Below are 16,711 nucleotides of genomic sequence, written 5' to 3'. Positions count from 1 at the left end.
CACAATGTAATAATAAAGGTATGACTGTATATGTATTATGCCACACTGTAATAATAAAGGTGACTATATGTATTACGCCACACAATGTAATAATAATGGTGTGACTGTATATGTATTATGCCACACTGTAATAATAAAGGTGACTATATGTATTACGCCACACAATGTAATAATAATGGTGTGACTGTATATGTATTATGCCACATAATGTAATAAAAAAGGTGTGACTGTATATGTATTATGCCACACAATGTAATAATAAAGGTGTGACAATATCTATTATGCCACACAATGTAATAATAAAGGTGTGACTGTATATGTCCTTATGGGATTAGATCATATAAAATACACAAAATGATTATTACTATTCAAATTTCAAGCATTTATTTCCAGTACATTAAGGTACATTATTCTCTACTATTTAAAATTATTGCACTAGACAAAAATTGTATTTATCTATTACCTCTGACAAAGAAAATACAACTGAAACACATAAACTTGATTCTTAACATTACATTTAAATCATGACTATTTTAGTTTTGCATATGGTACACTTAGCAAAAAAGTAAGTTCATGTCCACAAGGGAGTGTATAGTTCTGAACAACTCCATCATGATGATCATAAATGAAAGGGTATGAGTTTTATTCTGTTGTTATCCTCAGGGTGCCGCACCACAATATCACATCTGAGGAGCAATTCCAAGTAAGGTGGCCAGTAGTGGTGATCTATTGTGATATAGGGATCATTAGGCAAGTCCACACACCTGTTCATAAGATCCTGCAAACATAAAGGTACAATATAACAAGTATTTTCACAGACAACAATAGTTAGCAAATTAATATAAAATTGGGATGTAATTTTGGCTAGTGTCTGTATATTCTGGCAATTATGAACCTGGAATTGGATGAATTGAATTATTTACCTTCAGAAACTCGCATTCCATATACTGCAATGTATATATTTTTCTAACAATGTATTATTGTTTAACTGTATTTAGAAACAATGTTCCAAATCTAAGTTTGACAGGGTTTATAAACTTCAGAAAAGGACATCATAACATTGTTAGATACACTTATTGATCATGCATAAAAAGTATTGTTTGCAGAAAATGGTGTACAATGTATAAAAGGATTGATTTTTACAAAGTAGTTCTTGTACATAAGTGTCTACAGGAAGCAGATCAGAATAGCTATTGAATGTATTCATGCCTTATGCAACATGTTTCCAGCTGAGATCAACATCACATGGAAACCTTTATCCATCAAAACAAAGAACAGTGATGATAAAAAAAAAAGCTTCCAGCATTCTGGTGCAATACTGTGGAATAAGCTTCCACTGCATGTGATATCTGTACAAAATATTACATTATTTAAGTATAGATATCCTGAGCATGTATGTGTTACTGATAACCAAATTTGGCATTTTTATACTAAAGACATGTTACTAAACAGTAATTACTATCAATATCTGTCTGATGTATATTGTAATGCTTCCCTCATAAGATGGCTTTTGTCATGGAATAAGGCAAGAAAATAATTCAGTTTTGCATTAAACGATGACAATGTTTATTTGACTTTGTCAACGCGTACAGCGTTAACTAGAGTAGCTTGTTTTTATTACCTTGATATACAGTTACTGAATGAGTACATCTCGTTGTAGGTCGTTCATAGTGTGATGCCCATGTTTCTCAACATGCACAGGTACTTTACCCTTGGGTCTTGAATGTCTTGGTTTTTTAAAAATAGTATAAATAGTAAGGTTTTACTACAAGCAGTACATCATCGCTTGGATCTTGTCACAGAGTGTCGGTTTGGAACCACAAATCTACAGCCATAATGGTAGGTGACAACTGTTAAAATAATTTTGATTCCCTTGTACATTTATGCTTTGTGTTCATGTCATACTTATTTTATTATCATAAATTTAATAAAATTTTGATAGATAAAATAACCACATTTAATAGACAATTCAGTTAGACTCGGAGTAGAAAGTCACACATAGAGTGTGGGTTTAATGTATTTTTGTTTGTATAAACCATTAGGGACATTGGTATAATGTAATGGACTATAGGCATTTGTTGAGTGGATATTTATTCATTTCATATACATGTATTTGAGTATTTTGTGTGATAGAGTATTTCGTGTTATACGCCACTAGTTTCATCTTACTGTAGATGAAAATGGTGGAAGGGGATGTGTAGATGAACCAGAATGGAACTGGTGGGAGGTATTGTTGTGCCAGACTGAAACTGGTGGGAGATGTAGTTGCGCCAAAATGAAACTGTTGGGAGGTGCAGCTGAGCCAGACTGAAACTGGTGGAGGGTGTAGTTGAGCCAGACTGAAACTGGTGGTGGGTGAAGTTGAGCCAGTATGAATCTGGGAAGTTGAGCCAAAGTGGAACTGTGATATTTTGTTTTTATTTCATTCAAAGTGGGAAGTTAAACCCGAGTGCACCTGGCGTGGGTTGGAACAATATTATTTTGTTTTATTTTATATAGCATATCAATTATATGAACCGTCGTCATTGGTAATTTCAGCACTGTGTCATCATCATCTCAATCCTCATCACTCATCATTATCATTATATATATATATATATAATTTCTTTTGTGAATGTGTGTAGGGTGTGTGCAAGAGTTTGGTATTGCATAGATTGTTTCATTTATTATTTTTGTGCCATCATCTTATTGTACAATACACCAGTCTCGTCATTCACACACATTGTGTTTGTGTTATTCATTTAATCCAAAACCCACTATGTTTAAATTCTGTTACAGTTTCAACAGAGAATAGTTTGTAATTAAATGTGATGCCATCTATGAAGTATTCTTTATATAATTATATTAGACTTAAGGAGTAAAACTTATTTTTGTGATCTCAACTGATGATTGCTAAGTCTCTAAAATTTCTCCACTGCTAAAAATTCATTTATTCTTTGTATGTTATATTCAAATGCTGGAAAAATCCCGCCCAAACATTTTCAACAACCAAGACATGATCACCACCCTTTAAGTGATACCTATGTTTCAATACCTGCTTATAGGCAAAATAAAAATATGCTTCAGGAAAAACTAATTCAAGGAAACATTGCTTTTATTTAAATCTTAGTTCAATCTTTGAGGTGATATGGTGGTTATTAGAAAAGAGCAAAGCATACTTACAAGTAGATATGAAAGTAACTAGGTCATGGTAGTACAGAGTAATAAAATCTATTATTATATGTTAAGAAAAAGTGATACTCAACCAACAAGAAAACTGCCAACCATGGTAAGGCTGGATGTATTAAGTTACATCACTCTTCAGTAAAAGTTTTCAAGAAATTACAAATGGTTAATGCAGATCATTGAGGCATGAAATATAGATCACAGTGACTTAGCTGCAAAAAGTGTAATACTTAAACCAAGTACTTGTAAATCTTAGTCTTTCAAATAGGAATTAAATTAGATTTTGGTAAGCATTTGACGATCATAGGAAAGGATATATTTACTTCAGTAATACATGGCTCAAAATTAACACTAATTCATTATCCAGTGGTTAGTGATTTTGCTGGCAGAATAGTAAAACTCTGCAGCTAATCCTTTGTGAAAGCGAAAATTACTGTCAGTTACAGTTATGAACTTAAGAAGTAGTTGTGAGTCTGCAAATCTCGTTAATTGTTCATTGATCTGTTTAATGTCTTATCTGAGTACCTCCCAACATCCTGCAACTGACATGGTACAATAAATACTCATGGATTTTAAAACTTTTTACGATGGTGACAGAAATTATTTGTGAGGAAGCTTCTGTAACTTAACCCATTTTTATGATACAGCTATAATGTATAAATGTCTTTTTTATTCATGCAAGTCACCTAAGAAAGTTTTCCCCATTTCAAGGCCAGCATTCAAAAGAGTAATCATTTTTATGATACAGCTATAATGTATAAATGTCTTTTTTATTCATGCAAGTCACCTAAGAAAGTTTTCCCCATTTCAAGGCCAGCATTCAAAAGAGTAATCATTTTTATGATACAGCTATAATGTATAAATGTCTTTTTTATTCATGCAAGTCACCTAAGAAAGTTTTCCCCATTTCAAGGTCAGCATTCAAAAGAGTAATCATTTTTATGATACAGCTATAATGTATAAATGTCTTTTTTATTCATGCAAGTCACCTAAGAAAGTTTTCCCCATTTCAAGGCCAGCATTCAAAAGAGTAATCATTGAATTTACTTTGCTTATAAAATATAATCATGCGCTCTAGATACCTGAATTTTAATGAATAATCAATTCCTCCAAATTACACATTAATAGCAAGGTCTCTTTTACATATAAGCCTTTTGATCATGGTTTTTAAATAGTGTGGCCATATTTGTATCATGTAACATTCCAACATAGTACTAATGGTGCCCTGTGCTTAGTGCTGTAGTGTACACATGATTTATTTGCACAAATATTTAAGTTACCAGTGAACTCTGTGAAATAATATTTGGTGAACTGGATACAATTAAGTTTCATTTCTGTCATAATTCAGGCTCTTTTCACATATAATTATGACTGATTAATTTGTTTTTATAGTTTGAAATTTTGTATTATTAACCAATTTCATCAAAATGTCAACAAAAAATCTCACCTTATCAATCTTGTCAGCTAGAATAAGTCAAAACTTTTGTACTTTCCTTTTCATTCATGCATCTTTACATTCACAGCTCTTTGAAGCTTAAACCATTCATGTATGTGCTCCAGTGAATATATTTTTAAATACATACACAAATCGTTTGAATAAGTTAAAGAATTAAATAAATATTTACAGTAAATAATTGATCAAAAAGTAAAATTCTGTTATTACACACTTGAATGTTGGAGTTTCAAATAAAGTAAAACTTTGAACTATTTTGCCTATCAAATGTTTAGTTTATTCACACTATTTTTTTGCAATAGTGTATGTTTTTACAGTACAAGGAACTAAATAAATACTCACTTTCATCGTGACTGAATTTTAGTATGTTTCAACCAAAGCAATGTGTTTATACAAAACTTAAAAAGCAGGAGGGAAGAGGGACAAAATAATGACAAGGAAAAAGACTTCTGACAATAGCATCTATATGATACTTACTTTCATTTTCTATCTGATTGATATATCATGTCAGTAATTGTAGAGACCAATATTTACTTGTCATGAACAGCATAAAAGAAAAATGATATTCATTCCCCAAATTTGGAAATACACAAACAACAAAATTGTACAGAGTTTGCTCCAAAAACTTTCAATAAGATCAATTTATTTATTTTTTTATTTCAAGAAAAGGAAGAAAGCAATGATAATGCTAATAGGTATTTTTTTCTTCTAGTTTGTAATATTACATCAAGAGGTAGAAAATTAAGCCATTGTGTATTTCAACTAGGTGATTTTCCATTGTGTATTTCAACTAGGTGATTTTCCAGGAGCTCTGTCATTTTGGTCTCCGTTCTTAGAAGGTAACTGGTCAAATTTTAAGTTAAAATTGTAAAGCTTCATCAAAATAATTCCTAAGTTTCATTTAAAATACTAGAACATTGCATAATTTCTCAGCATGACTTTTCAGAATAAGAAGAAAGAAATGTAATGAATGCAAGTGCCAAAATTAAAGTGTAGTTTACTTTTAGTCTGATATAACTGTTTACTTTAGTGACTGAGAGTAAATATTCTGAGATTTCTGCAGAAATAAAGTTTATTCCCAGTAATAAATGAGTACATAAGTGTTTGCAATGTCACCATTTTTAGTTATTTATTGCAAAGAAAGATATTATCGGGCTCATACACATTTGAAATAAATGTTAATGGTGGATGCAGAGAGTGACACCTTGCTCTGTATGTATGCACTGGTACATGTAGATTTTTTTTGGCAACTAATAGTTAAAGTAAATGATCTCATTTTATCTATAATAATAATTCCTTTTCATGCACAAAGAGGCATAATTTCTATAATTTTCTCTTCTACTCAAATCCAAATGCTTCATTTCTTGCCAATAAACCAACACTAACTAATGAAACAATGTATAGTCTACTCTCTAAAATATTCATATATACTGGAAATGTCAACAGCATGATTTCTGATAAAACAAATTGCCCAAATAAGAATGGAAGTTCTGAATAAGAAACTGGTATTTAGGCATGAAAAATACTTTAACAGAAAATCATAATGTATATGAGATGAACACAGCAAAAGGTACGAAACTGCCTCAACCATGTCTTTCAGTAACCTTTCAATTTCATGGGCAAAGGGTCTCTACAAGACAAGAGAAAGAACAAATGAAAAAGCCCTATATTAACTGAAAAACATGTTAATAACCGTGAGTTTGTACTAATGCACAGCAAAAACTAAGAGTAGTATGTTTGATTAATGCATCAAATAACTTAAATGGTTAACTTCCATCATTGTTCAACAACTGTACATATAACTTTAACATTACAAAGACAAGTGTCCTGTGTATATCTGTATGATTTGCAACCATGTCTGCATTTGACTATATTTTAAGGAAATAAGTCAGGTTTTAAGCAGATGGGAACAGCAAAATGATGACTTCAAAATTTACATAAAAGAAAATGTAGGGTTATATTTAGATGTATGGAATTAAATGAGGTAATATATATATATATCAACTTACAAAAATAATGGTTTTCAACGGAAAAAGGTCTTTCAGCCTCATGGTTTGATCATCTGGAAATTTCATCTACAAGGACACAGAAGAGTTGATGCATCCAACACAAAAGTGCAGTGAACTATTATGCCTATATAGTAAATCAAATTAATATACAAAGCTAAACTTGTACAATTTGGAAAATATTTATAATTAATTCAACTTTTTAAATACATGCTCTTTAAAATAAATGAAATAGGAGTTACAAATACTAATATCCATGAAAAAGAAATATGTCATAGTTTTCTCCATTTCATTTTTTCTCATTGAAGTTAAGTACAATGTGACCCCGCTAAAGCGCGAATTCCGATATAACGCAGTCATGGCGTGACTCCTGAAATTTCATATACATCTATTTTTCTTGTGCACAAAAAAAATTCTTAAAAAAGTACGAAAAAAACGTAAAAAGTTGCTTATTGTTTTGGGGAAGAGATCGCATATGAATAATACAAGACGATCGTGGCTTGGCTCCTGAAATTTTATACGTATTTTTCTCATACACGAAAAAGTATTTTTTTTTATTCTTAAAAGTAAGAAGAAAAAACGCATATAAAGTTTACTCTGGGATCACGTAGGTCTTCGCCAATGTCGCAAACTTGGATTGTTTTTCCTTATTGGCTGCAAAACATACCATGTGGCATTTTTTATTTGTTGGCGACATTGTTGGCTGTTTAAACTTTTATATACAACCATTGGTTTGGAGTGCAGAAATTCAGAGGTCCCATGAAAGGAAGTCACAAACTGGATATAAAATGCACTGAAATTTATATATTGTTACATAAACAAATTCTTTGTCCATACTGACAAACCATCTAAACAGTGCATTGTTATATCATAATCCACTAATCCTGACATCTAGCATGAGTTCTGTATGTTGTGAAATATCCGCTTTTTTGTTGTTGACATTTCTGATAACAGAGATCAACTGGATGAGGCACCGTCTCGTAATCTATCTTTTATCGGATTTTCGGCCGCTCGCTAGTAATTAATATATTTACAAAGACTGACATTTGTATGTGGATGGTAAGCAAAACTCCTCTTCGTTTCACTCAGAATTAAATCCTTCAGAACACTCACGTTTTCTGTAATAATCCCTGTCATCAGAACACCTGCTTTTCTATCGTCCGTTGACCCTTTGTTAATTTTCAGATGCATGCGTGGAAGGCAGCATCACGCTGCTACCACAAATGTAAAACAAAATACATCTTACTTACTGGTTTATTCTGTAGGCATGGAGGGACAGTAACTAAAATAGTCTAAATTAGGGCCAATTCCTTTTTAAAAATGTACCCAGATAAAATAGTTTGCTGAAATTTCAAAGAAAGCAGATTAGCTTTGAAGCATAGACTGTTATGAAAACATACTCAACAAATGGAAAAAATACCAGTCTCAATCAGGCAATACAATTATTTGATGTTGCCGCCACAATAAGAAAGGGGCATTCGTTTGGTTCTCCAAAGCTGTCCTTTAGCAGTGACTTCAATAGCGCATTCACCCTTCATCAAAGAAAGCCGACTACATTCTTTCAATAACAGCAAAGAACTTTTCAAAGGAAGTCCGTACCAAACTTAAAATAAAAGTGATGGAATCTGATGGATTTTTGCATTTTTCAATGTGACTGGAACATGTTAATTGTACTGTGAAAGTTTCCTTTTTGTAGGGAAAAAGTTTATGCCAACGGCGGCTTAAAACGCAAACTAACTTTTACCGACTTGGAATGTACTTTAAAGTAAATATGCTTCGTCATTCATTACGTGATTGTGCTATGTTTTTCCACTGAATTTAGACCAATATGACCTGTTACAAAATTAAAGAATATTTTAAAGCTGTGTGTGCATATTGTCGATGGAATCACTTGTATTGTGGATTCAATGTATATGATGAGGTTCGCAGGTGAGTACACAGTGCTGATAGTCTATTCATGCTATACATTAGACATTTACATATAAACAGGATTCACTTACATGTACCATTTCATGGTACTCTAAATAAAGTAAACTATTATATTATGTCTTCTCTGTTTTCACTACAGGTGTATTTCTCATTTAATATGCATCAATTCAAGATGGTAACTGCCAACGAAGCACATATTTTACCGCCTGCATTTATTACCCACCACCCACTCAATTTTTTTTGTTGGGGGGTTACATTTTCTTCAGCTAACTGACTTGGTTGCATATAACGTGGTTCAGTATACAACGCGGTCGGGTTTTATGGCTCCCAACTACCGTGTTATAGTGGGGTCACACTGTACTGTGAATTTCATCTATTTGCATGGAAATCAACTTTCATAGTTTGACTAAAAATCATATCTTTGTCAACAGTTAAATTCATGGATTGGGAAAGGGGTCCTATCCTTTATTATTTGTCAAATTTTAAATTCAAGGCTTGTACTGACCATAAAATCAACAAAAACAAGCAAATACCAGGAATTTAAACCCCCTGCAGTTTTGTTGGAAATGTGACACAGTAAAAGAGATAAGGTACAATTTGTAAAGGAAGACATTACTAATGAGGTAGGACACTGACAATGGAACCCAGTTGAGATTTCATGAATATCTAACTTCATACAAAATCTGGATCCAATATTCAGTGCTCATAATTCCACTATACAATGAGACAGAAAAATAATAAAATTCCACTGAAATAATATCATTAAAAATTTGCATATAAAATTTTCTTGAAATCCAATAATAATTAAGGAAATTATTGTCTGGCAACAGAAGTGGGTGGGTCAGGGGCCACAACTCTGCTAAATTATGATGCAGATCAAATACTGCAAAATCAAATTAAGCTCCCAGGTATCATCAAAATATAGTTAAATACCACTTAAATTATTGCTCAGAAATGAAAGTTGCATAATCTGACAATCTGAGGTCAAAACTCCGCTGCATGCTGAATAAGTATTGAAGAAGCAACACTGAAATTAAACTCAGCTGCTGTCTCTTTGATATTACACTGAATAGGTATCTAAGCAACACTGAAATCAATCTCAGCTGCCGTCTCTTTGATATTACACTGATGACAAAACCTGTTTAAAATCCAATAAGGGTGTCATAAATTTGTTTAAAAAAAAAAAAAAATAGTTGGAGAGTCTGATAATCAGGGGCCATAACTCTGCTAAATGCCATAAAAATGCTAACTGAACACAGCTGAAGTCTGATTAATATCAAGTTGCATACCAAATTTGACTCAAATTCAATTGAAATTAAATGTTTTATTGTGCAGATATGAAAGTGAATGGGTCTAACAACCAGGGACTATAGCTCTGCTAAATAATGAGATGGAATGCTGATAATCAACTTCAACCATGGTCATATCAATAACAAGCTCTCTACCAAATTAAGTCCAATCATAAAAAACACAAGTTGCTGTGCAGAGCTTTAAGTGGGTAGATCCATCAATTAGGGCTATAACTCTGCTAAATGACGATCTAAAATGCTGACAATCAGCGAAGGTTTCATCAATATCAATCTGCCTAAAATCTTGGTTGAAATCCAATGATAATTAAAGAGTTATTGTGCAGCTAAAATAAGTGTGTGAGTCTAAAGAATTAAAGACTCTTTTTCTACTAAATGATGCAGATTGCCAACAAAATCAACCCTGGTGCATGAAAATCAAACTGCCTACTAAATTTGGCTGAAAAGCAAAAATAAAGGATTATTCTGCAGAAGTGAAAGTGGGTAGGCCTGAAAATAAGAGGCTATAACTCAACTAAAGGATGACACAAAATGCTGACTATCAAACTTTGCTAGTGTCCCATCAATATCAAGTAACATACCAAGTTTCAATAAAATCCAACAATAATGTGTGTGTGTGCATGTGTTTTTGATTTTTAATGTAGTTTTAAAAAAAAATCAGTCATCTCACTAAGATGTCTCCTGTGTAACAGTTTATAGTGATGTCTTGCACTGGGGCATCATACCACAGACAAGTAGCATCATGTCCCACCCAGTTACATTATCCTGACACCAGGCTGACCAGTCCTAACACTAACCTCTTAATGCTGAGCACCTAGCAATGCAGCTGTTAGTACTATTTTTATAAGTCTTTGGTATGACATGGCCAGGGTTTGAACCCGCAACCTCCCACACCAGAGGTGGACATTAATAACTTAGGCCACCACAGCAGCTGAATTAGTAAGGTAAAAATTCTGAATTCCCAATAATATTCATTACTGTTTTTTATACTTTCCAAACACATTATGAAAATTACTTTCCCCCACATGGTTCTCAGCCTTACAGTAACAATCAATAACGATAGTAGGTAGCATGAATAAACAAGAGGGAAAAAGAGAAAAGGAATCAAAAGACAATTTTTGATAATTTGTTCTGAAAGAAAAAGTCATATTTTGGGGGAATAATGAAACAGTTCTTCAGAGAGATGTAAACTTTCTTATACATTAAACATACTAGAGCGCCGGTAGCTTCTCGTGGGTCGGTGGTTCTTCCCTGGGTTTTCCAGGGTTCTTCCTCCACCAGTTATACTGGCCGCTATGTATAGCCTATCTGAAAAATGGCGTTAAACCCTAGAACAACTAGGTAATAATGAAACAGTTCTTCAGAGAGATGTAAACTTTCTTATACATTACTAGAGCTCTTTTAAAATGTAATGTCTTTCCTGATGCATAATGAATAATCCAACAAGGTCAACGGAACATGAAAATTGGGTTCATATGATCTACTTTTGATTCCAGTGAATAGTACATTAAAACCTGTCCTAAAAGATCAGTTTTGCAAGACAACCTATCATGAAAGCCAAGATTTTTAATAGATGGACATTAATTTTTTTTTAGGGAGAGATGGAATATTGTAATAAACTCTAGCAAGAAACTGTTTAAAAAAAAATACATTTTGTTGGCAAAAGGGCAGACTCTCAAGACAGGTTTGAATATACCACCCAAACTTACTGTCACTTTAAATTTCATGACTGTGTATACACTATCTGCAAACAGAAGAGAAAAAAATATATGATTATTAGAGTGTGATGAGTAGATCACTGTGATCTGTTTTTGGTGGTAATAATACTCTTTTATGACAAATGCACAAATGAAGTTTCATCATTGTATATGTACCAGTATAATGGACATACCTTTTTCTTCACTTTACTGAAGATTTCTTCTGATGGCAATGGATAGTGCTTATCAATGAAATCTCTCTAAAAAAGAATAAACAGTCTGATTATTATTTTGCTACTGGTATAAAGTACTTAGTTTAAGTAGTAATTCCTGAAGCAAAAATTATATCATGGTCATGTGTTGTCTGCAACCTAACATGCCAACAAAAATTATGTGTTGTGGTAGGTGTTCTGCAGATTAAGTTTGAATATGGTTCTAAACTGGGCAAGGGAATTTATACTAATTTTGCATTATCTTACATAATTAGTTCTATGGAATGGTATTTATCCCTAAGTCTTGTAGTGGATTTAAATGTGTGAAAAGTAAGCAACATTTAGTTGATTTTATTCTCTCCCCATCCCAACCTCCATAACATCAATGCATTGTCCTCTTAAACTAAATACAGGTACTTAAGATACAAGTTGTCCATGTGCAACTATGTTAACTGTAATAGATATCCAACTATGTTAACTGTAATAGATATCCAACTATGTTAACTGTAATAGATATCCAAGAATTTCAGCAAAAAATAGAATCATCACTGACAATCAAATAGATTATTACCATGTGTCTGAGCAACATCTCTGACTGTTTTTGTGCATCGGTTAATTTTGCTTCCAACTGCATCAGAAGACTGCAAGAAATATGTCAACATGAAAAAAGTATGATCAATTGTTTTTAGGAATGGAGTGAAATATTGTCTTTTATGAAGCTAGGAGTAGAAGATACAGTAACATGGGTAGTCTCTCATTAGAGCAAGAGGTGGGCAATTCAATCAACATAGTACAGAAATGTATTACGGAATTCTTCCTAAAAGAGATGCTAAAGGGATCAAATATCACGTTTTGTGGTAGGTATTCATATTAAGTTTGAACATGGTTCTAAATTGAGCTAGGGAATTCATACTAACCCTTTTGAGCATATATCCTTGTTACACAAGTACATGCTATGACAGATTTATTTGGGTGTATGTAATGTCGCCTCTCAAGGTGGGGGAAGGGAGGGGGACATATCTTCATAACAGTTCATGAAAATATAACTAACCCATACACATGAGAAATGGATGAATTAGCATTTTCTAGGAATTAAACTTTAGAAGAACTACAAGTCTGAATCTATATTAACATGTATGACTCTTAATGCAAGCTTTATGAACATTCCAGTAACAACCTGTTCATGATGAAACAATTTTTGTATGTCTTTCATATTTTTATACTACACTGCTAAAAAAAATTACATATGCAAGCTTTTGAATGGATTCAATGTGTGCACATCTTCCATATATTCTACTGGAAAAAAATCCAATACATTAAAATTAAATGGAGCAATATTTCACATAGATTGCAAATTTTCTCAAAAAACTAAAAGCAAACATTTTAATTATTGATTATGATGTATGAAATCAGGATGGCACCCAAGGTCATGTGTTGTCTGCAACCTTACATGCTATCTGATTTGTCATGGCCATGTGCTTTCTGCAACACAAACATGCTACGAGTTGTCAAGCATCCAAATTTGTGGTAGTAAAATTAATATTAAACAGTTGGAAACTTAACCTCATTGTGACATGACAACTGCGTGTGAATCATTGTGACATGAAAACTGTGAATCTTTGTGACATGAAAACTGTGTGACTCATTTTGACATGAAAACTGTGAATCATTGTGACATGAAAACTGTGAATCATTTTGACATGAAAACTGTGTGAATCATTTTGACATGAAAACTGAATCATTTTGACGTGAAAACTGCGTGTGAATCATTGTGACATGAAAACTGTGTGTGAACCATTGTGACCTGAAAACTGTGTGAATCATTTTGACATGAAAACTGTGTGAATCATTGTGACATGAAAACTGTGAATCTTTGTGACATGATAATTCTCAGCGTGAAGTATTTTGGCATGGTAACTGTGTGAAGCAATGCCAAAGAGGTCTTGCATTTTTAATGACATCAGTTGTCTTTAATCAAACTCATGACTGTAACAGCTGACTAACAGTGCATTACTGTGGACTCTTCTGTAACTATCTATAAATTGTTCAACAAATCATATTTATGTTAACCCAATCAAGTCAAACAAAAAACAAACAATTATAAATAATCATATAATAAATTTTTGAGCTCATGGAAAAATTACCTGACATGGGCTAAGTTAACATATATGTCAAAGTAATGAGTCTGAGGGTACACAGAAAAGAAATGCCTCCAGAAAAAGTATGATTCTTATAGTGTCCTATGAACGCGGTCACTAAAACATTATAATTTACAGCAAAAAACAGGACATCGTTAACCATACGAAACACCATGAAATTAGAAATATAGCACAGAAAAGTAAATAAATTCATAAATCCACAATGAATACATGGATGATACTTGACTTCTCTGCATAGCTAAACTTCATATGTACTGAAAAGTCTGTACCTATTTAATATGGAAAAGATTTTGATGGCAAGATGGCTAGTCATGAGTAAGATTTCTCTTGCCCAGTGTTTACCCCATGATTTGAAAGAGAAGGCTGCTTAATTCCACATGTTTCCAGTAATGAGCATGAGTTTAATGATAATATCATTATTAACATGGGGAAGACCCTTTTGTGCTTTGATCTAGTACTGGGGAAAACAGTGGACAAAGTAGGAATGAAAAATGTTTACATCTGTAAAGGTGACTTCAAGGAAGCATACATTCCTGTTGTTTTAGCTATTCCCAATGCTCATAATGTATTACCACTGTGATAATTTTCAATGACAAAAGAGATACTGTCCATAAGCCAGGAAAAGGTTGGGCCATCACAGAACAACGGAATGGAAGGATAGATGAACCACTAATGCTCAGATTGAATCCGGAAATTCAAATTTATCAGCCATTCACCAAAAGAGAGCAAATGATATAAGTGATGGACTTATTCTGGGCTAATGTTAGTTATGATATGGAACAAATCCCAGTTATGAGAAAATGATGTGCCCGCATGAAGGCTGCACACACAAGGTGCAGCTACTAGATGTGAGCATAAAATACCCTATTAAGAACAGTCTCTGCCACAGCTGGCTGGATCACATTACACAGCACATTTCATCTCTGTTTAATTTCTTGCAAACACAAAAAAATTTGACTTTTACTTGAAAATGAGATACCAGGTCTCCCTTGATTAGTTTCAAAAAACAAATTTTGGAAAATTAATTATTGTACAGCACTCTGAATATTGAGAGGCATAAAACAGTAATTCTGGCAAATAAATTAGGTGTCTGAAAACAAGCATGGTCTGAATATGGTAATGATTGTAAATGTGGGTTTGCTGATCACATTGTCTCCCCAATCCCATGCTTCCTCTGTCTAAAAGACTGTTTTGCAAAAACAAATGTGTCTCTGACAGTGTCTGAAATGAGCTATTCAAACTTTCTGTATAAGTTAAATAAACAATATATTCCCTCACTGATTATTACTGTTATCTTCCCTATTTTCAACTTGAAGCCTTTCCTCTAGCGCCCTCACAACTGCCTCTAACTCAAGCTGGGTCTCCTTTGCACTGAAAATCATAGAAGATAGATTAACGAAGTACAAAGTAATATGAGGCCAGAAAAATATTAATTTCTGACAAATTGCTCTGACATAAATATAATTTATATTTTGTTGTATTTGATCCATCTTTTTGATTTAAATAACCCCACAGTAATCACTAAGAAAAATGGATAAAGTTGACATACTTTTAAGCAGGTGTATATTCAACCTCAAAAATGATTTAGACATAAGTATTTTGATGTAAACATGATGAAGAAACTGGATAATGATGTACCACAAAAGAAAATGTACTTTTTGAAGAAATGTAGTCTATATCAAAATCTGGATTTTACTGTTTACCTTCATCTTTTATTGTGTATATTACAACAGAAATTTTAACAACTTTACTGATTATATTTTATTTTGCTGTAATTCATATTCACATTTATTTGAAAGGGTTTATCTTTCTAATGTTTTGTGCAATTCTTGACTTTTTTAAGCTGAATTTTAATGGCCACCACATAGCCATTTTTGTGATGAGGTTTGTTACACGATAATTACATGCATAAATACATATATATAATAAAGACAATGAGATAAATGCAAATATTAAACTTGTCACAGAATTCATGAAATGTGGGTTACTGTGGCCAACTTTTGCAATGATACTTACGGCAAGAAAAAGTAGACCATGATGATGATCATTACCATCAACAGCACTGCAATCAGAAGCAATGTCACATTTTACAGGCAAGTCATAAATCTCCATATGAGAATATTAATTGATCCAAGAAAAAGAAGAAAAAAAAACTGGAACAAAAAGGAAAAGGAATTAAAGAACTATCACCTTTCGACCAATGTATATGGCGCCGATTTAAAGTTTTTCTGTGTCTACAAGGGCTCATTATGCCAGTCTTGATGACCTAAGACAAAAGAGAATGCATGACTTCCATGAATGGAAGATCAGTCCATCACACCTCAACCTTTATGAATACTGGTATAAATTGATAACCAAAGCAAAAAGAGCCTACAAAGACAAATGCCTTGATCAAGGGCAAAAGCACAACAGCCAGCTGAGAGATCAAACCTATAATTGTCTGATTCTCAACCCACTGTGCCTACCACTAAACCATGCAGTACCTCTTAATTTCCTCCTGCAGTTCCTGTCTCTGTGCACGACAGAAAGCTAATGTGTCTTGCAGGCCTGTATTGTCCTGACTCTTCTCTTGATATATCATCTCATAACATATCTCACTGTCACCTATCACTGAGGAAGATAAAATAATATTATACAACAACAATACCACTTATATATAAAAAAAAAATTTTAAACCCCAGACAGACTGGTTTTTAAACCCCAAAATTAAATTTGAAGAAGACAAAACAATTTGATATTTGCAGAAAAAATCTGCTCAGAATTTCTTGAAAATCCTTAAAAGT

The 16,711-nt window shown here is 32.9% G+C and overlaps 1 protein-coding gene across 2 annotated transcripts in view; it reads right to left on the bottom strand.

Annotated features, from left to right (window-relative positions):
- Positions 1-367: 367 nt before the first annotated feature.
- The window catches only part of LOC149787584 (centromere protein K-like), a 32,409-nt gene continuing 16,065 nt past the window's right edge, over positions 368-16,711 (bottom strand). The window contains exons 4-9 of one of the 2 annotated variants that reach the window (XM_089973759.1): positions 16,412-16,538; positions 15,207-15,299; positions 12,341-12,410; positions 11,752-11,817; positions 6,628-6,693; positions 368-778 (exon numbers count right to left, since the gene is read on the bottom strand). In XM_089973759.1, the coding sequence (XP_089829885.1) occupies positions 620-778; positions 6,628-6,693; positions 11,752-11,817; positions 12,341-12,410; positions 15,207-15,299; positions 16,412-16,538 (581 nt within the window). In that variant the 3' untranslated portion in view covers positions 368-619. The remainder of the gene's footprint in view (positions 779-6,627; positions 6,694-11,751; positions 11,818-12,340; positions 12,411-15,206; positions 15,300-16,411; positions 16,539-16,711) is intronic. The other variant, XM_089973760.1, reaches the window with a different exon arrangement.

Source organism: Sinohyriopsis cumingii, chromosome 11, assembly GCF_028554795.1.
Source record: "Sinohyriopsis cumingii isolate HCF-2022 chromosome 11, ASM2855479v2, whole genome shotgun sequence".
Lineage (NCBI taxonomy): Eukaryota > Metazoa > Mollusca > Bivalvia > Unionida > Unionidae > Sinohyriopsis > Sinohyriopsis cumingii.
Note: the sequence above shows the minus strand (reverse complement) of the source record. Positions and strands in the feature narration are given on the sequence as shown.